We start from the raw sequence: 23,179 nt of genomic DNA, 5'->3' as shown, positions 1-23,179 counted from the left end.
TATTTTAAGTTTAAGTTTAAAAAGAAAAGAAAAGTGATTATATTTTTACCTTCATTACTAATTGCATGTGTTGTTTTGGACAATATAATTCCAGTAATGTCATACAATATGGGAAACCAGAAACCAGATTCATAATTATACTTTATTTTGCGTCAAAATTCAATATGATCTGAAGAAGTCTCGCGTGACGTCACCAATGTTTACTTTTACCTAAGCCACGCCCTCTGTTAGCAACTTGTAGCTAGCTCGCGACTAAGGAAGGCAGTGCTCCGAGGGCTGTTCCTCAGACACCACCCCGAGTCAAAGACTGTCTGCCCGTACATAATTCGGTAAGTAAACCTTAATTCAACAGCGCGATGACACTCACTGAACGATTGTTGAATATAACGTTGGCTTAATTGTGATATTAAAGGGGAAGAGGAGAGAGAAACGTTTCTTACAAGCTAGCATTAGGAAAGGCTTGCTAGCTTTTGTTGGGCTGTTAACACAAACGCCACCCCGCAAGGTTCGTCGAAAAACTGTTTTCCAGTCTAGCTAACATAAGTTATTAAAGACAGTGGAGGTGCAACACTAGGGAATTAATATAGGTTAGCATACACACCTTTAAACCTCCTGTTTTCTCCATATAAATGCCTAGTTGAAGGCTCAAGTCCTCAACGCAAATCTCAGACTGCGGTGGTTGGTGTTAAAGGGTATCGACTCATATTAGGCTAACTTAGTGATAACAACATTGCTCAAATATACAAAACTAACGTTACATCAGATAACGTTTATCAGTTATTTAAGTATAAGGTGTTGATTGTCCGATGAAATGGTGATCTAGAGGTCCGTAATGTGTTGCTAAATTAACTTCCGACCATATGAACTTAGCTTTATTCAGACGTAACTTAACAAAAATAAGCTTTAGTTGTAACTCATTACAGTGTGAAATCGTACTTACACGAGCCGAGACAACTCAAGGTTGTGAATGACGATGATCAGTCGGACACCGAAGACAAAAACAATGTAGACTGAAACCCAATAGGTTTAGTGCATCACAGATTAAAATATCGATTAACAATAATGTGCTTTTGTTGTTATAAGTTGTAGTTATAAATAGTTCAATATACTTTGCTAACCATGACTTGATAGTGGAACAGTGGTGTTACTTTATTGGTTATAACATGCTCATATTATAATGCACTGCAGCATAAAACTGTAATTGATTATCATAGACACAATTTGTTGTTCATCTTATAATGGGTTTTCTGCAGTATCAGCAAATGTTGATGCCAAAACATATTTTTTTTCTTCTGCTTAATGTGGAGAATCTTGTGAATGTATCTGTATAAATCCTATCCAGTTATACACATATTTAAGCATCAATAATTTAAAAGTATGTTATTTGGCTGTTTCACAATTATACTTTTGACATGGGTAGCTAAAGCCATTTTGATGATCCCAACTAATAGCTTGTGTGAAACCAGATGTCAAATTCAGTATTCTTAAGGAAGAGGGTGTATATTGTTTACTCTTTCTTAAGGAAAGGCCTCTTTGCAGTGTTTCCTTTGCATTCTTTGAAGATTGGGGGGCCCCCCACTGCTGGAGGGTTGCCCCTGTGGTGAAAACATTTTGAATAAAGTAAAAATGAATCATGCACTTATTACACAGTCCATCCCGAAAACAGTTGCACTGCAGCATGTCTTCCCCATTATCATAATCATACAGTATCCAGATAATATTGTTTTTAAAGTAATGCATAATGGAACTAATATGGAATGGACTGCAGTCACCCCTGACGTCTTCAAAAATGTCTGCAGGAAACGCTGCCCTTTGTCTTCAGAACTAATCCTGATGCTGAAAGCAAAAGTAAACAGAGTGGAAACCTCACCAACAACTGCCTCTTTTGATTAGATATGTTTAAGGTTTAGATTGCAGGAAAAGTTTGGACAATGACGCATTGCTGCGGCTAGATATAACTTACTATTAAGTAGTCATCTACCACTGAAATGCAGGAAACGCTGTGAGCTGTTTTTCTTCTTTAATGTGTAACTGTTGGCACCGTTTTGGTCATGAGTGGAAGTTTAATCAGATCATCTGTCAGATGTTGTCTAAATGTTGATGTTGCTCCACTGATTGATTGATTGACAGGTTGATTTCAATATGTGAATCTGATGGTTGGGTAACCCTTAAAAATAATGACATTATCTTTTGAGGCCATGTGGTCTGTTTCATTCGAGGCTTTCTGTGTAGCTTTCCATCTGCTCACATTATTTACCTACTTTATTTACCTTTGTTTGTGCTGTTTAGCTTTTGACTCAAACACGCCCAAGCTGTATACATAAAAGCTTACTTACGTGCATTGTACTACCTGCCACAGCCGTTTATCGCACCACCTGGTTAATGGTAAATTGTTCCAGAAGGAAGATATGTTTGCACATAAACACGGACCCAGGGCCCCTGTGTTTACAGTAGTCATGGCAGCACTCGGTTATTCAACAAATAGATCTAGCATGTTCCTCTCTCACTTGCAGAAGAGAATGTTTGGCTTGCAGGGTAGAGCTACAGCCGTGTAGTTCTTAACCTTTAGTGCTGTCGCTTCAGGTTAAGTTTCTTTGACATGATTGGTTCATTCATTCATATATTGTTAAATCTTTCTCAGAGAATGAACCTTATCACCTTGTAAAGTAAAAGGCTTTGTCAAACACACCCAGAAAGCGGTCGGCCTATTCTGCTTTTCTTGCTCCCTGTACTGTCATTATGTTGTACTACTTTATCCAGATGTTTATTTTATTTTTATGCATTTGCTTTCTCAGGTGAGTGAAGTCCAGATGCATGAGTCTGGGTCAGAACCAACAAGCTACTTCATTCAGACAGAGAACGGGAATAATAGTGAGAATGAGAGTCGAGTGAGGAGCAGCCAGCCTCCTCCTCCAGAGGCACCACAGGTCAGTCATTCCCAGCTGCATCTGCTTTACACACATTGTGTACATATATATAATTTCTTTATCTTTGCACATTTCACCAACATATGACATATTCCAATATCGTGGCAACACTATACAACACTAACCCTGTACTTATGTTTGTATGAGCTGAAATGGATTGTCAATTCATTGATTGAAGCTCAATAGAAACTTAAGCAACGACCATTTTGATAGTTGCTTCGTGGTTCGAGTCCGCTCTCAACCCACAATGGCAAACATTTCCTGCCTCCAGTCTTACAAATGTGAAGATTTTTTGATTTATTTTTTATGTCTTACGTGATAGTAAACAGGATATCTTTGCACTTTGGACTGTTGGAGGCATAACAAGTCATTTGAAGATGTCACCTAGACCTAGGACTTTGTGATGGTTCAATTTTGACAATATAAATGATTGATAGATTAACAATCTGCTGATTAATCAAATAATGTAATAATCTTTAGTTGCATCTCTACTCAAACATTTGTGTAGTTTGGCTTTGCGTTCCACGGCTCTCGACACAGTGAGATCTATTACATTTATTTGAGCATATTCCTGATATTATAATTATTAGAATCATTTGCTCAGAAATGTACGATTCTAACAAATGTGTGGCGACATTGAAGACGAGGAACACGTGGACACAAGTGAGCCATTGGAGACAACCAGCTTCTCAATTGTGAGGTTTTGCTGTTGTTCTTTGCTTCACGTGATCGTAAACTGAATATCTTTTGGGTTTTGTACTGACCTCACTTGTGCCTGTAGGAAATCATGATGGACTTTGTTGGGACCAAACTATTAATCAAAAACATTTGCTGATTCATACATCATGAATAGTTGCATAGTTGCAGCCCTGAAGCAAATGATGTTGTGTTCATAAAAGCTGCTGTTGAGTACAGGTCTTTTACTTTGTTTACACCTCACAGCTGCGTAGACACATGTGTAAATGTTTTGTTCGCAACACTCACAAGTGTTGCAGCTGATGCAGCTTGTTTTTTTACTTTTGAACTGTACTGCTGGTCTGGTATCCAAACATCATATCTTTCATTGTCCGTAATCAATCTGTTGCATGAGAACTGAACTGAGGTGCTTTGTTTGGTCACATGGAAATGTATCCCCGAACATCTAACTTCGAATGTCTCAGGTTCTCCAAACTGCAGTGTTGTATATTTATGCTGGAGGGGGAGCACAGGCATGGGGGGAGGTTGTACTGAGGTTGAGAAGGGGCGGGAGAGCCCGGCTCCTGCTGGGCGGAGGGATCAGTGGTATATTGTTAGTTTTGTTTATGCTCCCGTCAAGTAGGTTAGCGAAGCTCTGTTAGATTGTCCGGCAGAGCGTTATTGCTGAGCAGCATTTATTTTCTTTGTGCCAAGACAGACTTTTGAATGGACACTATCAGGTTTGTGCAACTCATTCTGTATTTGTTTTATGAAATAGGCTATTTAAAAGATATATATAAATCAAGGTTTAATATTTTGCTTAGTTAAAGTGTTCTGTGTAATGTTTCTGTTAATGACAATTTCTGTGGTTTTTTGAATTGTGTAATTTCCTATTTTTTAGATCTCCTTTTTTAATTAATCTTCTGTAAAGTTTATTACCAAATAAGTATGTTTTTGCGAGTGGGCCACACCCATTAGGGCATGTTAGTAAATATTAAATCTGAGAAGAGAAAGCAGATTGTGTTTGTTTTCAGCGTTCCTATTTTCTGTCAGTCGTCTCAGAGTTCACAAGACCAGTCTTGCGGGAACAGATCCGTATTTACACTCAGCGGCTCACTGGTATGACTTTTAACAATAACAACAACATAAGATGTTTGGACTTGCTGGCTACCATGGCAACAGGGATTAGGCGAAGGCTGTTGTTGTGTTGATGGTGTCCACAGAAAAAACAGGGGGGCCAACTGGCTCTGTTTGTGGGATAGGCCTGTTTTCATTGCTTTGGTGGCCACCTCTGGAGCATTGAATTTCATAAGAAAGGACAAAGTAGGAGGCAGTCATCTGTTATTGTGAGCCCAAAGCCTGTGAAATTCACTGTCAGTTTGTTTACCCGATTCAAAGCAGACTCTGCCTTGGAGAGAAATGTTTGTTTGTGATTCAGACCTTAATTAAAATACGAATCTCAAGTTCTGTTTTCATAAACAGGCTCTGTATGCTTCTTTTTAATTCATTATTTATATGTCTTTGCAATTTTGATTACTCTGTTTGTGTTTACTGTAAACATCCCTTGAGCTGTGAGGCTTGACAGTGTGGGGGATGGGTAATTGCTGCATGCCTCACAGAGGATGTTGTTGTTGTTTTTGTGGTACTGGTTGTTGTTGTTGTTGTTGTTTTGATGGAATTCTAATCCCCCCCAGGACATCCAGTGTTGTTGTTGTTGTTGTTGTTGTTGTTGTTGTTGTTGTTGTGTGGTTCATTTTTAGCAGAATTGGCAGTAGAGTCAAGTTCAGTTTGCTAGATTGAACTGTGAATAATAAATAATAAGCATCAGTACTGTGAGTAACTATATGTTATCTTTTGAGTTTGAACAAGAGGCATCCACCAACAGAACATTAAGTGTCAGACATTTGCTGGTTCCAGCTTCTCACATGTGAGGATTTTATTCTTTACTTTATGGTGCACAATAGTAAACTGGATATCTTTGGGTTTGGGACTGTTGCTCAGAACAAAACAAGACATCTGAAGAAGTAGATGCATATGAAATGATGATAATAGCTAGCTGCAGCCCTGTATAGGAGTAGGTTTGACATTACGTGTGTGTGTGTGTGTGTGTGTGTGTGTGTGTGTGTGTGTGTGTATTGGGTCTCTAGTCATTGAGCATGTTCTGGAGTCTACACTCACTACATTTACATGACAGCAATTACAGGGAAGAATGGATGCGTTGACATGCACAGTATAGCCTAATTTTATGCAAATCTTTTGCAGAACAAAAGTATGGCTGCATTTGTTTTTTCATTTGCTATTTTCATTCTTTATGTTCATAAAGGGCGATGAGACCGTGATACTTACTTAACTACCTTATTACTGTACTTACTACCGTATTAACCAAGGCTGGCATATATTAGGTCTAACAATAAAAGTCTTTTTTGTCTTTAACATCAGAGCACTTGGACTGACAGTGCTGTTGTGTGTGTATGTGTGTGTGTGTGTGTGTGTCTGTGTTCAGCTCAGGTGTGTAAATGTATTTACCTGTTTGGTTCAGTTTTAGTTCAACTTTGGATTGAATTGTTTTGGATGTTTGAAGTGTTTGTCTTTGTCTTGCACATGTAGTGTTGTTAACATATCTGCTAGAAACTCTGTATACACACATCAGGTTACTCCTGCAGAAATGTAGCTGTGTCTCGTAAACCTAAAGACATACCGTTTGTTGATTGTCTGCACTTGAATGCAGCCCAAGTAGATTGAATGAAAGTAGCCTCCATGCACACACACACACACACACACACACACACACACACACACACACACACACACATACACATACACATACACACACACACCCAGAACAGCCTACCTAGTGTTTTCTTCTTTTTGTGGTATGGATTTTAACCTGCCATTCTGTCTTGCAGGTTCCAGTGTCATTATCCATGATGACCCCACCAGCAGAGGCCCCCCAGCAGTTGCAACAGACCCCACAGCAGCAGGTGCTCAGTCCTCAGCAGCTCCAAGCGCTGCTCCAGCAGCAGAAAGCACTCATGTTACACCAGGTAATGCATGTTTGTAGAATAAATCTGCGTTTGTCCCAGACCACATTAAACACGATGCTTTTATTTGTCTTTGCTCAAATGTCGTCATCATTTCTGCAGCAACAAATTCAAGAGGTCTTCAAGAATCAGCAAGAGCAGCTAAATATTCAGCTGCTGCAACAGAAGAATGCTGGGATTGTTAGTCAAGAGGTAAATTTCATTCATTATTATTTAGTTTGTGATAGGGGATGCTAAGTTAGAAAATTCTGACCGACAGACCGATGGTGCCTTGCATGCGGCGCGCTGCGGTGGTTAAAGTGCCTAACATCCGCCCAGCTGCAACGATAACCAAATGCACAAACGGGTTAAACCAATCATTAATCGCCAGCTGCAGTGTAGCAGCCACACTGGTACGTGCATTGCACATGCAGCCACTGTCCCAGTAACGTTATAGCTGCGAACGTAGCAATGCAGCTTACAGTTTAATTTGTCGGTGAACAAACTCCTCAAGGCCCACGAGGCAAGTTGTTGCTGGCCACCTGCTGATTTAAAGTGAAGAAGACAACAACATGGTTGCAGCTCATTGAAGGTGAACTGACCTTTAAGGTGGACCAGCTTTTCTCTAAGTCGTGCACAGTTTTTGTTTAACTAATCGCATTAATAGGTAAAAAGAATTCTTATTGTCGGTTAATGATTAACATCCCTAGTTAATGAATATTTTATCAGTGGAGCAATATTTATCATGCAACAAAAACGTACTCCTGAATTGGGGGAAAGTCTGATTCAGGAGTACAAAAGGTTAAATGACGGATAACTTACCTTTTTTTTGTTGAAATTATAGTAATTATTAGAAGCAGTTACTCATACAGCACAGCCTGGAATATCACATTTAAAATATCCAGTTCTCTGCGAGGGTGAAACTGTAACAGTAATGTACCTTAATTACACAGGAGGTGCGTTCGGCTTCGGATGGCACTTATTTGTAATGATTTTTAATTAGTTTAAAGACAGTTGCGTGCAGTGTTTCCACTTCAAGGGCGTCGAGTTTATCCATTTAACCATGTGCATCACATGTTCAGATGCTACATGTTGCTCTGTCCCAGAACTCAAACTTTCCGTCTCGTGGACTTGAGTGTCAGCAAATCAGTTACATGTGTAAAAAAACAAAGAGCCAAAACAAAGAGCCGTTAACTCGCACGTCAGCTTGTGTTGTGTGCATGTATTTGCTTGACAGCATGACATCATCACTTAACAGAAAAATTCCTAACACATCGTAGGCGCGGCATGGCTGAGTGCAAAAGGCAGCAGGTGTTGGATGCAAGGAAAAAATGATTGGATGTACTCTAAGAGGAGATGTGCTCCACATGGTTTTTATCTAATTAGATGAAAACAAAAGCGGCCATTTCTTCCTTTAAGTGTGTTGGACACAACCAAGATGGTGGGAAACTGCTGTCGTTTGTCTCACAATGTTTGACCAACAGAGAATATGATGATCAAATAGATGCTTGTTTCTTCTTTACCTCATTACATTACCTGTGTAAGCGAAGGGATTGACTGTGCTGAAATGTCCAGTGTGATGACTAGTGGTCCTTACACGCTCTCTGTCATATCTGTCTTATGATTAATCCAAGGTAAAGGTGAAATCAAACTGTAGACGAACTGTATTCCGTACGAAGAATGGGGAAGGCCTTTACTGATGGATTTTGTTTCATCTCTCTGTCACAGCTGACAGCCCAACAGATTGCCATCCAGCAGCAGCTCCTTCAGGTGCAGCAGCAACATCTCCTCAACCTGCAGAGACAAGGCCTGCTGTCTGTCCTTCCCAGCAGCCCCATTGCACTCGCAGGTATAACGTGATACACATCTTACTGCTCTGCTGTTTAAGAACGTCAAACACTTTCACACATTGGTCGTCAATACAAAGTGACTCATGCAAACGTAGTGGCACCCCAGTGTGTTCTCGCACAACAACTTATTTATATATGCAATTTCAGGCTGTGATAATGGTAGCATCCTGTGTGCCGGTGGAGACACCAGAGAGTCTTCCAGTCAACAACAGTCTACCACCAACGGTCTTCACACTCTTCAGAAGAGGAACGAAAGGTACTGTCCCCGTCAGAGCTTTAGATTCCATGTTCCCTGTTTGTGTTGTGCTTGAGCAGAACCAACATGTCGACTCTGAGATTGTGTCATTAACGGTGGACTTGTGTTCACGCTGCAGCGGGTCACTGGATGCAAACACACAGAATAGCCATGCGCTGTACGGAAACGGCATGTGTAAATGGCCGGGCTGTGAGACGGTCTTTGGAGACTTTCAGGCATTTCTAAAGTGAGTGGTGAAACTTTACAAACCTCTAAAGCTCTCGTAACGTTTATTCAAATCTATCATGATGTAGTGTAAATCAGATATAGTTAATATATCGGAAATAAAAGGATATATGTTTCCTTTTTTTGTGCTGTAAAGCCCTGTTGTCATGTTTAATGTTATTCAAGGTGAAATGAAATGATTTCGTATTCTTTGCTCTCAGCCGGTGCAACCCTTAGAGCATGTCATGATTCAGAATGTGTTTGTCTGCAGACATTTGAACGGTGAACATATACTGGATGACAAGAGCACAGCACAGTGTCGTGTGCAGATGCAAGTGGTTCAACAGTTGGAACTGCAGGTACGATCTTTCTATAGGTTTTCTAAAGACCTTTTTATATTTCAACAAAAGGGACAATATATGTATATGTATATGTATATGTATATGTATATGTATATGTATATGTATATGTATATGTGTGTGTCTAGACAGGAAGAGCTTTCTAAAGATTCTGACAAATGTCAGCAGCGGTTGGTGTTTTCACACCAGGGCTGGAAACAGAAGTGATGTCTCTTTTAGATAATTACACTTTTCAGGATGCCAGAAAATACGTATTCCCACAGCGAAATGTTATTTCGTCATTTAACACAATCCGTGAATTCACCTACTCTCTCACTTCTATTTTCTGCCTCATCATGTAACACAGTTGAAAAAGGACAAAGAGCGACTGCAGGCCATGATGGCTCATCTCAAGTCCTCCGAACCCAAACCCACAGCACAGCCTGTAAGTACCTGCTATGACTGTTTCCTTCAATTAAAATAAATATTGTTTTGCTTGTATTTCCGCTGACGTTTTTTCCTGACTCAACTGCCTTGTTTTTTTCAGGCTAATCTGGTGCCTAATGTATCCTTCTCCCAGGCAACATTGCCCAAAGGTTCTCCTCCTATGAGTTTGTCTCAGAGTGCCACAGCTCCATCCACACCCCTGACGCCGCTCTCTGAATCCCCCTCAGTCCTCACTCCCAATAGCATGTTCACTGGAACCCCTGTACGGAGGCGGTACAGCCGCTCTGTGAGCCAAGGTAACGGTGAGCTCATGATTCAGAACTTCATTCACTTTGTTTGGTTGCTTTTGAGCTGAAACACGCTTCTGCAAGGATGCACACAAAGATCCTTTCATCGGGACACAGAAAAGGGACTCATTTTCTTATTTATTAGTATTTTCCTATTTATTGTATATTAGGTCTGTTTTCTTTTGTGTTTTATATTCACTCTGTATATGTTTATTTATGAATATTGTTAATGTCTCTCCACAGATATAGTTGATAATAAGGACTTCTACTTGAGCACAGAAGTCAGGCCGCCATTTACATATGCGTCTCTCATAAGACAGGTAACGTCTTTTTACATAGCCTCAAAAATATTGAAGTACTTTTGAAAATAGGAATTCACATTTTTGCACAACAATATTGACCTGGACATGAAGCAGATCTACATATTTGAATGTCTCGTTGCTCTTTCTTTCTCTTCTAGGCGATATTTGAATCACCTCGCAATCAGCTGACATTAAATGAAATCTACAACTGGTTCACAAGAAACTTTGCATATTTCAGGCGTAATGCAGCTACCTGGAAGGTATGAACTGTATTACATATTAAATGTCTTTGGATATTCATTTATAACAGGAAAAGTGTGCGGAAACATTTGGTTGCATTTAGATTTCATGCAACTCGAGAAATAGATAAGATAAGAAAACTATATTTTGTGTGTGTCTGTGTCTCTGTCTGTCTGTGTGTCTGTCTGTGTCTCTGTCTGTCTGTGTGTCTGTCTGTCTATGTCTCTGTCTGTGTGTCTGTCTGTCTGTCTGTCTGTCTGTGTCTCTGTGTGTCTGTGTGTCTGTCTGTCTGTGTCTCTGTCTGTCTGTGTGTCTGTCTGTCTGTCTGTGTCTCTGTCTGTCTGTGTGTCTGTCTGTCTGTGTCTCTGTCTGTGTGTCTGTCTGTCTGTCTGTGTCTCTGTCTGTCTGTGTGTCTGTCTGTCTGTGTCTCTGTCTGTGTATGTCTGTCTGTGTCTCTGTCTGTCTGTGTCTCTGTCTGTGTCTCTGTGTATGTCTGTCTGTGTCTCTGTCTGTGTCTCTGTCTGTCTGTGTATCTGTGTGTCTGTCTGTCTGTCTGTGTCTGTCTGTCTGTGTATCTGTCTGTCTGTGTCTCTGTCTGGTCTCTGTGTCTCTGTCTGTGTCTCTGTGTGTCTGTGTCTCTGTCTGTGTCTCTGTCTGTGTCTCTGTCTGTGTCTCTGTCTGTCTGTGTCTCTGTGTCTCTGTCTGTGTCTGTCTGTCTCTGTCTGTCTGTGTCTCTGTCTGTCTGTGTCTCTGTGTCTCTGTCTGTATCTCTGTCTGTCTGTGTCTCTGTCTGTGTCTCTGTCTGTCTGTGTCTCTGTGTCTCTGTCTCTGTCTGTCTGTGTCTGTCTGTGTCTCTGTCTGTGTGTCTGTCTGTCTGTGTGTCTGTCTGTCTGTGTCTGTCTGTCTGTCTGTCTGTGTCTCTGTCTGTCTGTGTCTCTGTGTCTCTGTCTGTATCTCTGTCTGTCTGTGTCTCTGTCTGTGTCTCTGTCTGTCTGTGTCTCTGTGTCTCTGTCTCTGTCTGTCTGTCTGTCTGTCTGTGTGTCTGTGTGTCTGTGTGTCTGTCTGTCTGTGTCTGTGTCTGTCTGTCTGTGTCTCTGTCTGTCTGTCTCTGTGTGTCTGTCTGTGTCTCTGTCTGTCTGTCTCTGTGTGTCTGTCTGTGTGTCTGTGTCTCTGTGTCTGTTTAGGATGGCCAGGCAAATGCAAATTCAACACTCATGGCCTGTAGAAGTCCTAATTGTCTTATTTTCTTTAATCTTGCAGAATGCTGTCAGACATAATCTCAGCCTCCATAAATGCTTTGTACGTTTGGAAAATGTGAAGGGAGCCGTGTGGACAGTAGATGAGATCGAGTTCCACAGGAGAAGGCCCCAGAAGGCGGCTGGTAATGGGTAAGGTGTACCTCGGACACGCAGCCAGAACCCTGTGTGTTTTCAGATATAACTAGAAGTCAGATAAGCAGGCTTTTTTGACCTTCTAGCTCCACCCAATAACTACACCCAATATTTACTGTAAGCAAGTTTCAAAGGCTAAGACTAAGTGCCCTACAAAGAAAATCAGATTTGGCATGTTAAAACAAGCAAACGGACGCCTTTGCGGACAAAGTGAAAATTTGCACAACCTCTATCACTGTGAAAGTGTGCTGTCAGCAGGTTGTTGAAAATGACACGGGATTGTGTTATTCGGCTTGTCATGTCTTGCCACAGTGACTCAAACTCTTAACTTTTGTGTAGAACAAACAGACGTGGAAGTGCAGTGTGTATGTTGGCAGCTGCTCACAGTGCCATCAGTTTGAGGATATCCCACTAAGCCTCTCCCCCAGTCAAGTTTCCCGTTGTAGCACGGCACGTAATGCAATTTACAATGACAACGGCGGCAGATTTACCTCGTGAAATTCTTAGCACTTTTTGAAACAACAGGTCTCTGATTTCAGAATATGTTGTTGGTTAAAATGCACACTTTTTAATGTGGTTTTAAATATGCATTTAATGGCTGCGTGCATGGAACGACATGGAAATAAAAGAAACTGTGTTCTAGTACAGTGTAGATTTATATAGTATTATAAATAAGATGTGGAAAAATGTGAGATACAGGCAATTGCAGGTGCACCAAATATTGTTGTGATCTCTGCTCCTTTAGGTGTTGATACTAAATGAAATGTAACTTTGTTGCTTCTCTGTACCTACAGGTCTCTGCTGATGAACTCACATAACCATCAGAGCCTAGTTGGGTCTGCTCATCAGGTAAGAGGATATTTCAAGCTCTGTTTTCCAACAGTATATTACAAATTAAGACGACGTATATAACACAAGCTGCAGTGCACATACAAAGTGTTATACTATATGTGTATATGTATATATCGCAGTAGTCTGAGAATGATCCCAGCTTTACCTGTTACGTGTTGATGCAGTGTTATAATGAGAATGTTAACCGTTTCCAGAGTGGTGGTCTAGACGGCAACAACTCCCTCTACAACGCAGCATCTATGGGCAGCATCCCATTTCACTCCCTGCCTCATGTTCTCCAAGAGCAGATGAACGGAGCGCTTGCTATTGGATCTGGATACCAAAGTGACAGCAGTGCAACACAGTCCCCTCCACAAGCTTTGTAAGTGTCAGAGTACAGAGCTACGTTCCCGGACATCTTGAGTGTCACTCAGCGGTGATGATTGAATGTAATTATGATCACACAACATGAATACATGTTTCTTTCTTTCTCCAAAACCAGCATTAAAGAGGAGCAGGAGGATGAGGAGATATGTTATCCCTATGAATCTCCGGAGAGCACAGACGAGCACGGCCACAGCCCAGAGATGAACCACGATGAAGACAACGGCAGCCCGGAGATGCCCAATCTTCATTTCGATCGCGTGCCTTCTTTCTGACCATGAGGTCCAAAGTTCTCCACGGCAAAGGCCGCCTCACTCTCAGCCTGTGTGACTTTGTTTTCCAAAAGTTTCCAAAAAAAACAACTGCTTTCATCTACGTAACCAAACACTCCCTTCTTGGGGAATTTTTTTATCAGCTTTTTTTTTTTGTTTTTGTTTTTTTACTTAATCTAGCGCTCAGTTCTTTCTGTACAGTCGAGCGCCATCACAAACACACATTTGTGAAACTGTTCATGATTTTTCTCATTTTATATTTGTGTACACAACAGAAGCATGATGAGCAGAGAAGCCAAAGGAAAGGGTGTATCGATAGTTAGCACTTCACAATGAAAAGCTGCCCCCCCCCCCCCCTTGTATAGCTACTTTATGCTATGTTGGAGCCTCACTACCTGATTTTATTTTAGTAGTCATAATATATAAATTTGTAGAGGTTAAAAAATAAAATGTTGCTTTAAAAATGAAAATGTTCACTGCCAACATGATCTGATATATTTGTATTTAAGGTATGATGGATTGATCAAATGAATACGTAGCTTCTTTATACTTGTTGGTCTTTTTCACCCCCCCCTTCCACCAACATTGCTGAGTTCGCTCTAATCGAGCTTGTAAGAGTAGATAATATAGATTGACCATTATTGTAAACCAATGCATCTCTATGAATAATAAATCCCTCATGAAAAATGTGGATACTGTTTGTGTCGTTCATCTAGTGTTATGATTGCCCTGGTGGTAAGCGGTGTTTCACATAATGAAATGATGGCTGATAGCAGTCAACGGTAATGACATGTAATGGAAGAAAAGCAAATGGTCTGGCTGGGGAAAGCTTTCACTGTGGTATTGTGGTACGTCCGTGTATTTCATAATGTTATATCTATAAATTCAGCCGTGTGCTGTCAGCAGACGTGCTCCACAAACCTTCGTGGTATTAGAAGCAATGGTTGCGGCAAGATAATAAATAGCGGTAAGATCATTTTATGTAAATGTTACTGTTGTATTGTTATCTGTCAATCCTCGATGCATCCAGGTGTTTGATAAGTGCCTCGGGTTGACTTTCCATTGACATAATGCCATAAAGCCATAATTGAATGGACCCTCCATGCATTATGTATCACAGGTTTGTAGTTGTGCTTCCTGATTGGCGAGTATTGATCGAAGTGGAGTGTTCTCACTATGTGGGAGTGTGCATGGCGATAGGAAGTGCTCGATCTCACAAAGGGGTTCACAGTCGCAGAGTCTACCGATCACACTGTTGGATATTTAACCAGTGCAGACAGGTAACCTTCAAAGTAACTTCCTTGACAAAATGAACTGTTAATTTGGGGGTTTTATTCACTTTCAACCTCAGTGTACAGGCACATTTCTTGCATGTTTTGTTTTACTTAACATGAAAACAGGATGTTGCAATAGTGATTTATTACTGTCTGTCTTGAGTCACGCTATGTAGGTTATTATAATACCGATATCCAGTGCTCTGCATGTGTGTTCTCTCCTCTTTGCATTAGATGACAGCTCCTTTAAAGCTTCCTGTGAAAGATCAGGATGGTATCGAGTTTGAGAAAATAAAGGACCATGTGTCTGATGGTATGTTGTTTACTTTATCTCTGAGCAGGCTAAAGACTTCTTGGATGAAGATATTGTTAGTCACAACTAAAATAAAACTGCCGTGTGCTTGATAGATGTGCTGCTGTTAGTGTAGGAGTGTATGTTCACACAGTATATATTTTCCTCCTGCCCGATTCAATCCAGGAAACTAGATCCAAATAAAAGCTTGCAAATCAATAATCTCTCCTCGCTGAAGTTTTATTGAGCAATCCTCCTCCATTATACGCTTCAAGTCTCACCTCCCTGAAATACTGCATGTTAATGGTGCTCTGAATTATTAAAACTGCCTCATAGAGGATCTGAGTAACTTATCTAACAGAGACTGGACTGTGTTCTGATTTTGTTCCAAATATCATTTCTCTATTGCTTGGGTAATTCTTTCAAAGGCAGCATCCCCAAGACGGTGATGGACAATCCACCTAGAAAGATGACAGGCAAGGTGGTCAGTGGGGTCTGCAGACTGAGCACCATCTCAGAGCAAGAACCAGGCCGGCTAAACACCGATCCCAGTTCCCATGATACCCTGGGTGGAAGTAATTGGGGTGGATCCAGCGTCTCCATGTGTTCTGACAAGTTTAAGAACAGCAGTCGTTTTCCCTCTGATGATTCATACCAGCCGGGCAGTGGAGGTATTGCTTAACTCCTTAAGTACAACAGTTGATTCAATTGAGAACCCCTGAAACTGTAGCATTAGCTCCAGTCCATGCAGTGCTTTAAAAACAAATACAATCATCTTAAAATCAATTATGTAGATCATTGGTAACTGGTTTAAGCATTTTCATTCATTTCTCCTCTTTTTTTTCATATTCTCTTCTTCTATTCTCCCTCGTCACTGCCACCAGACGACTGTGCAGGACTTCTTCTCGCCTGTCTGCATTGTCGTTTCCTTGAGTTTATGTTACTCCTACCGGATACATGCGAGAGGGCTGTGACTCGCTGTTTCCCCTCCTACACGTACATCGCAGCGTCCAGTGAGAGAGACCAGCAGGGAATGGATTGCTGCAATTACAAGCTGGAACTGGACTGTAACTGCTGTGGCTCCTGTCAGGATGTAGGAGAACTTATAGAGCTGGCCATGGAGATATCAGAGGTCTGCTATCGTTGAGAAAATGACTTTAAACTAAATCACAAACATTATAAATCTTACAAACAGAATTACTCTCTCATCTTATTCACATATATGTAATAAATTGCCTGCATTACTATGTCTGTTTTTAAAAATATTGGCCTTCAAGCAGGTAACTATTGCCCCCCTGTGAATGTAAGTGAGTTGGTTGTTGGAGGGGAGTAGAGGAGTGCAGGAGTGTGTGTGTGTGTTGAGCCATTTCCACATCCTCTTCACTGACTCATCCAGCATGTTTTCCGGTGTCACTCCATAAAGCATGACGGAGTGGGTGAAGACATTTAGGAAACCTGGGCTCTAGGAGCATGCTTTCAAATAACAACTTCAGCCATTCACAACAAACTGAGTTCAATCTGTGTCCAAGTGAAAGCAACACTGATTCCACACACTTGAGCGGTGTTCAGCTGGCAGAAGGGAAGTTAATCAGATGTTAAAATGTAAGTATAGAATGGAAATAGATTGATATTATGCATTAATACTGTTACATGAATTAAATAACATTTATTGCAGAATATTTTTTGTATGTGTCTCTTTTTCTCAATTTATTTATCATTTGTTCAGGTTCATTGTTCATAACATATATTCATTAAACTCTGTGGGTATACATATGCTGCATTGACTGGGGGAGGTGAAATACCGTACTATTTTAGGCTGCTGTCACTCACGTGAAACATGCACAGCGGTGGCGGAAGAAGAATTTAGATCCTATACTTAAGATAAAATGGCATACAAGTACTCTATTACAAATACAACTCCTGAATTATTATGATTTTTTACTTAAAATAGTACTCCACAGCATTTAGCATTGCATTCCTATAACATTGTAAGATTCATGATGGATCATTTAATCAATGCAGCAAAACCAAAGATATTTGTCTTTTTTATTTGACATTATTATTATTATTATTATCAAAATCTGGCACCTAAATTACCCACAATGCAGCTTGTCTATCAGTTCAGCTGGGAATTATTCAGGTGTGTTCTAGTAGCAGCTAATAAGAGCTATTTCTCTCTCTGCTCAGGTAGCCATCACTACACTATATCCAGAGCAAGTAGTTGTTTGCTTCCCTAACGCTCTGAAAATCGAATTGAGAATCTTTAATTGAAATGACTGAAAGTAAACGTCTTCTCTAATGGAAAGGCAGAGATGCTAAAGATGCTCGTAATTGATGGATCATTGATCAAGAGAGTGATTTCCCTGATGGTCTTGCATGTTGTAGCCTTGAACGCCAACAAGCGTGTATAATTTATCTTGCTGCTAACCTTTTTTTAAAAGCACAATGCAAGTTGATAATCTGACATTTTGAAAGAAAGATTGCAGTTCCTGCTGCTATGGAAGAAAAAAGAGTGCTGAGACTATAATGATGTTATTGTAGATGGTAATTTTGTTGCAAGCAGAAACCAATTGTCTTGTTGCAGTGCATTTGGGCTCAGACAATTGCTATTTGACAGTTAAAAAGCCTTGCTTTGACAAGCTATGATGTCGAGAAATAAAAACACAAAAGGAAAATAATAAACAGAAATAATAAGTAGACTAATGTGAATTTGGTTCTTCCCTCTATTGAATATTGATTAGTCAGTGTATTGTGCACACAGAATAATAATTTGTGTGCCAAAGCTTTTATCTTTTATGCAGAAGTTTAACAAAATAAAAGTTCAGACTTCAGGAGCACCTGGAGATTCCCACAATCCATCAACGCCCCAGCAACAAAGGCGAGTGTCTATAAGAAATACAGGCAACCAAGTGTTTATTGAGATAGATAATCTAAATCTCTTGAAGCTGATTCACATATTGTACTGAAATTATCTCAGTTCTTGGCAACAAAGGCTAAACACATCTAATTGCATTAGCATATTTCTGAGAATTTATTTCCCTTTATTACAAAACTTTGACAATTTCAGCTTGTTTGATCATTAACAATGCAAATGGACCTTGTTTTGAAGGCATCTACAGTTATTACAAAACAAACATTGTGTAGTAAAAGCAAGAATGTATGTTGTGACAAAATCACTTGTTTGCTAAAGGTCAACTAACCGACTCTTGTCTAGCTACAACTTTCTAAATATGATTTACAGAGTGGAGAGCCCCTAAACTTTACCATCAAGCTTGCAAACTTTGCAATAGCATCTGTATAGATTCATGATTATGTATAGGCATATTAACAGTGAACATTGATTAATGATTTTTTACATTTCCATCTTTTCTGCACAGAGGGTGTTGACAGTGTTTGCCTCATGGGGAGACAGTCAACATCGACGTGTCCCTCTCCGTCATGGTGTATGTTGCCCACCAGAGGGGGCTGCTGACAGCAGATAGAAGGGGCTCCAGCACCCGCTGCATGCTGTTCTTTGAGCTGCATGTGTGGCACCCAGACTGCACCCTGATCCTGGTGCAGAAATCTCTCAAGGAGCATCTGATGAACTCTGCTGGCTCTCTGAGGATGCCTCTCCCCACAGGACTAGGACATGCACGTATAATACTAAACCATAAAACCTGTCTATCAACTTTTTGCTCCTTTAAGCTTTGCAAAAACAGGACAACCCCAATTTCTATGTTAAATGAAATATGTCGATATGTTTCTATTTTTATTTGAAGTCCTCTTATTAAGCAATTGTAATCAGTATAAACATTTAATACATGGTTAACACACTAACATATAGTTGTAAGCAGATATCTCCCTCAATGGGAGATGTTATAATTGTGGACAAAAACATTAATTTACACTTAAAATGTCCATATATGTGCTTAAAACGACATTAAAACGACATTATAGTGTATTTATATAAACAATTCGTGTATATTGTAGGGGGTCTGTAAGTAAACCTTATTAATAAATAGCTAGATCTTCACAAAATAATGTTTATTTTGTTTATGTTTATTTAAATAATTAGAATTAAGATTTTGAAGAAGAAAACACAAGCTCTACAAACATTCAAATAAAACCTTTAATATTTTTCACAAGATAGTTTCCACATTGAGTACCAATGAGTTTGAATTCACTAATCTGAAACCAGTGCGTATAGTAACTATTGCTACATTCATCTCATATAAACTGTAACAACAAGAACAGTAGCATCTTCAGCACAGAGCGTTGTCTGTATGAACCACAGGAATGATATGAGCGGAAGAGATTTAAATTGAGCTAACATGGTTCTTCATTAGTGGTTTTCCCATAATGTGCCATAATATTTAACAGCTGGAAGATTCAATCAAATGATTCATAGCGATGGCTTTAAATTAAGTGCCACCACCATCACGTGCGATGATGACGTTCATTCAAACCTGTCACATTTCAGGGTTTAGATGATTTATTATTCCATTTCAACAAAGCTGATCTGGTTTCAGACAAAGGGAAATGTTACAGGCCTGTGTGTGTATTGCACTATTAAGGCTCAGTAGCTGTGATCGGTGTCCATTCTGCAGTCCTCTGAAGCTGTGATTCATGACAAAAACAAAACAGTAAGCTCCACTTAATAGCTTTCGACCACATCTCATGGTTTTTACAACAGAAGTTTCATACTACTTCACTGTCACGTGACTACAGCTGAGCTATCTCCCTCTGCTGATTAAGACTGTGAGATGCAGTTGAATCATTAAGTAGATCCTTTTTTTGTTGTTGTCAAACTACTGTTTCCAAGGACACAAATTGACTTTCACAATGTACTTCATCTGTTTGTAGTTTACTTATGGCCTGATTGCCATCATGTCTTGCTTGTAACTACGTAACAGAAGAAAAACACTAACAGGTGCATTATCGAAGCTGTTAAAAACTGCTGTTTATACCTTTTTACATAAACATTGTATATTTAATTTTGGCAGCACATTTTGGTAGTCATCACTTTGAACTACATTCATACCCGTCTCAAAAGGAAGCTGAATAGTCAGTACAAATTTGGAAACACCACCTTCAGTATGACTAAATAAACAGCCGCCCCAACGTGTTCAAGATTGAATAAATAAATAATAAATTATGAAATAAATAATCATATGAATAAACAAGTGAATTATTACAATATTAAGATGCGACAGCAATGTTAGAGGCTCTGTGAATGCTGCTGGTTAGCATTAAAGTACAATTGAGGCTGATGGAGATGTCATTAAACTTTGCAGGTATTTGGTCATAAATCAAAGTTAAGGGATCACCAAAGTTATTCAAATTAAGACATTTTTAACAAAAGCCAAAAATGTCAACCTGCTGATACTGCTAGATAAAAAGTTAGGGGATCACCAAAAATAATTAGGATTCATCTACTGGGCACCACAGATGTCGTTGTAATCCATCTAGTATATTTTTAGTTATATATTTCAGTTTGGACAAAATTGGTGGGCTGACTGATATTTGCCATCCCTAAAGCCACGCTGCTTGTGATATCATTTTATAACTTATTAAAACCTAACTTGATAACTATTAAATGTGGTTTCATCATTCAGATTTTCATAGCATTACAATTTCTCCAGTTACACTTTTCATGACGTAGTGTAGTTTCAGCCACTCTAATGGCGCCACCAGCCTCAATAACTGCCTGCTAGCTAGCTAGCTTTAGCCAACAGGAGCTAGCTTTAGCCAACTAGCTAGCTCCTGTTGGCTAAAACAACCAAACAGATTTATGATCTTTCTCTTCACAGAGTTGTGTTTTTCTTTGAGGAATAGCTTTATAGACTCAACACTGACAAGATACTGTAACTCTGAATGAGTTAGCTGATACTGTTAACACTGGCTCTATATAACCCACGTTTACAAGCCAACCTAGCTAGATAGCTGGGTAGCATTTGTAGCCATGTTGTGTTAAATAAAAGTTAGTGTGTTTGGTTGCTGCTGCAGCTCATCGGTATTAGTTTTGACATTGTTGTTGAGGCTTGGGAGAATGCCTGAAGGGTGAAGGGGTTGTGAAACCTTTTTAATATAAAGGGGTGTTCAATTTTTTTAAATAAAAGTGTCGTCGGGGAAATGCCATTATTAAGTAAAAACAGACTTTTCAAAAAGGGCACTTTGAAATAAAATATCTGTACAGAGGTAAAAAAAAAGGAAATAAATAAAACACTGTTAATATCAAAAATAATAATTATGAAATAACATTGAATAATAATGATGAGTTTGAATAATTTATTAAATTATTTCAAAATGCATTAGTTTACTTGACTATTTACTTTTATAATAATTTATTTCGTAATGCCTTGTTCATTTATTTAGTACTGAACACTTTGGGGTTCCGTTATAACACATTTCTTGTGGATCGTGAGTCTGAGAGGCTTCTAGTGTTATCTTGTACTGACAAACAGGCCTTTCCTTTCCTACTGCTTTGTAAAAGGCTTTTGCACTCTTCAGTTAATCCATGTAGCACCAAACACCAGCATAAACATCAACAACATTTTGCATCACTGTCTACAACTCCTAATCACCAGGGTAACAGAAATGACTGTAAGGCACTTAAATCAATTTAAAAAGATAGTTACATTGACACTGTTGTAGACTAATTCATAAGGAGATCACATTGTCGAGACATTATGCTATTCTGCAGGCACAACTTCAACCATTGCATAGTTTAACAAAATGGATACTGTGCTGTAACAGGGCTCTCAATGTATGGCAGGTAGTCTTTAACAAAGGCGTACTTATGCAATGTGCTACAACTGTTGAAAACTAACTGCTGAAATATACAACAACCGTACACCCTACATAATCTACAATCTCATACAATATTCTGTATGCATTTGAAAAGCCAAATAAAATAGTTAGTTTATGCTTAGATAAAAAAAAAAGGTGAACAAAAGGTTTCAAATTACAGAGGTCATTCCAGTGTTTTGACAATGTCATGCATTTCATACAAAATCCCAAAGCAATCTCCTTATACTCCTTGGCAATATAAATGTTCACATAACGGAAAAGAAAAACATCCTGAATGTAAAATGTCACCACAGCGGTGTAAAAGAAAAATAATTTAGGAACTGGATGGACAATTATAAAAACTCAGCACTTTGTATCAGCACATGTCTGAAGTATAACGCTGTGTGTGCTAAAGTAGTAGCAGTATTACCAGCTCTGTTAGTCTGACCACTGCAGACAAGAATACAATAAAACATGAACTGATTCATCTTCATCTTGCATTAATCATCTATCAAAGATTTATAGAATTATGTCAGATCTATTCAGTGAAATCAGCTTCTTGTGCGTGTGTCAGGGCTTCAACAGGCGTTTGAATTTGACTTTTCGACTAGTTTTGAGACTGCATTATATAAAAAAAACAATCTTTTACTTACTTATTTGTAAAGTTTAAGTATGTGAGTGGTTTATGCAGTGAGGAATGTATATCATATATATCTGGTACACCCTGCTGAGCAGTCTCATCAGTCGGGAAACTTGAGTTTTCTCGTTACTGCACTTCTTGCTCATTATCACACCAAATAAAAGACTGAAATGAGCCATTATCAATGCTGATTTTGTTCATTTTAATTATCTTGAAGGGGGCATTTTAGCATCCTATTGTTTTATGTGCTTGTATTTCTTATCTCAGTTATTTAAAAAAAAGGCTATTTTTAAATGCCTTGTTATAAATACATGTTTTAAGGGGAATGTGTAAATAAAGTCCTGTTCACATAGATACATAAATAAGATCAATTCTACAAATGATTAATATTCGTCAAGGAAGAAATTTCAACTGGAAGACTGACAAAGACTCAGCTAACAGCCAACAAATGTGCATAGCAATACAACATCGATGTATACACATCTTAATAAGGCGTTGGCACATTCAATTTCAATCTAAGACACGAGGAGTGTAAAGCACTATAGTAATAAATAGATATTTTGTCTTCTATTATTGCTAGTGATTTAAAAAGCAGTGTTCATTTCAACACAACATATCTACATTTCTGACCATGATTTATAACTTCCCTAGATTCTTTGGAATCAATAGAAATAAACATAATCTAGCCTCTATTCAAAGATGAATGCATATATATATATATATATATATATATATATATATATATATATTTAAATATATATATATATTTAAATATAAA

The 23,179-nt window shown here is 39.0% G+C and overlaps 2 protein-coding genes across 7 annotated transcripts; both read left to right on the top strand.

The window, feature by feature from the left end:
- The first annotated feature begins 224 nt into the window (after nucleotides 1-224).
- LOC115010454 (forkhead box protein P1-B-like) lies at nucleotides 225-14,115 on the top strand. Of its 6 annotated transcripts, none has more exons than XM_029435005.1 (16): nucleotides 225-329; nucleotides 2,796-2,927; nucleotides 6,509-6,646; nucleotides 6,746-6,835; nucleotides 8,351-8,471; nucleotides 8,620-8,728; nucleotides 8,847-8,954; nucleotides 9,204-9,291; nucleotides 9,638-9,715; nucleotides 9,818-10,013; nucleotides 10,248-10,324; nucleotides 10,465-10,566; nucleotides 11,807-11,934; nucleotides 12,732-12,786; nucleotides 12,984-13,150; nucleotides 13,271-14,115. In XM_029435005.1, exons 2-16 carry the CDS (start codon nucleotides 2,811-2,813, stop codon nucleotides 13,425-13,427), a joined length of 1,731 nt encoding a protein of 576 aa, XP_029290865.1. In that variant the 5' UTR covers nucleotides 225-329; nucleotides 2,796-2,810; the 3' UTR covers nucleotides 13,428-14,115. The 6 variants fall into 6 exon arrangements, with proteins under 6 accessions (XP_029290865.1, XP_029290862.1, XP_029290864.1 ...); XM_029435002.1 differs by having other exon boundaries at nucleotides 9,818-10,019; XM_029435004.1 differs by lacking the exon at nucleotides 6,746-6,835 and having other exon boundaries at nucleotides 9,818-10,019.
- A 554-nt stretch (nucleotides 14,116-14,669) lies between these two features.
- On the top strand, nucleotides 14,670-16,636 carry mdfic2 (MyoD family inhibitor domain containing 2). Its single transcript, XM_029435012.1, has 4 exons — nucleotides 14,670-14,704; nucleotides 14,933-15,011; nucleotides 15,419-15,661; nucleotides 15,875-16,636. Exons 2-4 carry the CDS (start codon nucleotides 14,933-14,935, stop codon nucleotides 16,135-16,137), a joined length of 585 nt encoding a protein of 194 aa, XP_029290872.1. The 5' UTR covers nucleotides 14,670-14,704; the 3' UTR covers nucleotides 16,138-16,636.
- The last annotated feature ends 6,543 nt before the right edge of the window (nucleotides 16,637-23,179 follow it).

Source organism: Cottoperca gobio, chromosome 7 (genome assembly GCF_900634415.1).
Source record: "Cottoperca gobio chromosome 7, fCotGob3.1, whole genome shotgun sequence".
NCBI classification, from domain to species: domain Eukaryota; kingdom Metazoa; phylum Chordata; class Actinopteri; order Perciformes; family Bovichtidae; genus Cottoperca; species Cottoperca gobio.
The sequence above is the reverse complement of the archived record's forward strand: the minus strand, read 5'-3'. Positions and strand labels throughout refer to the sequence as shown.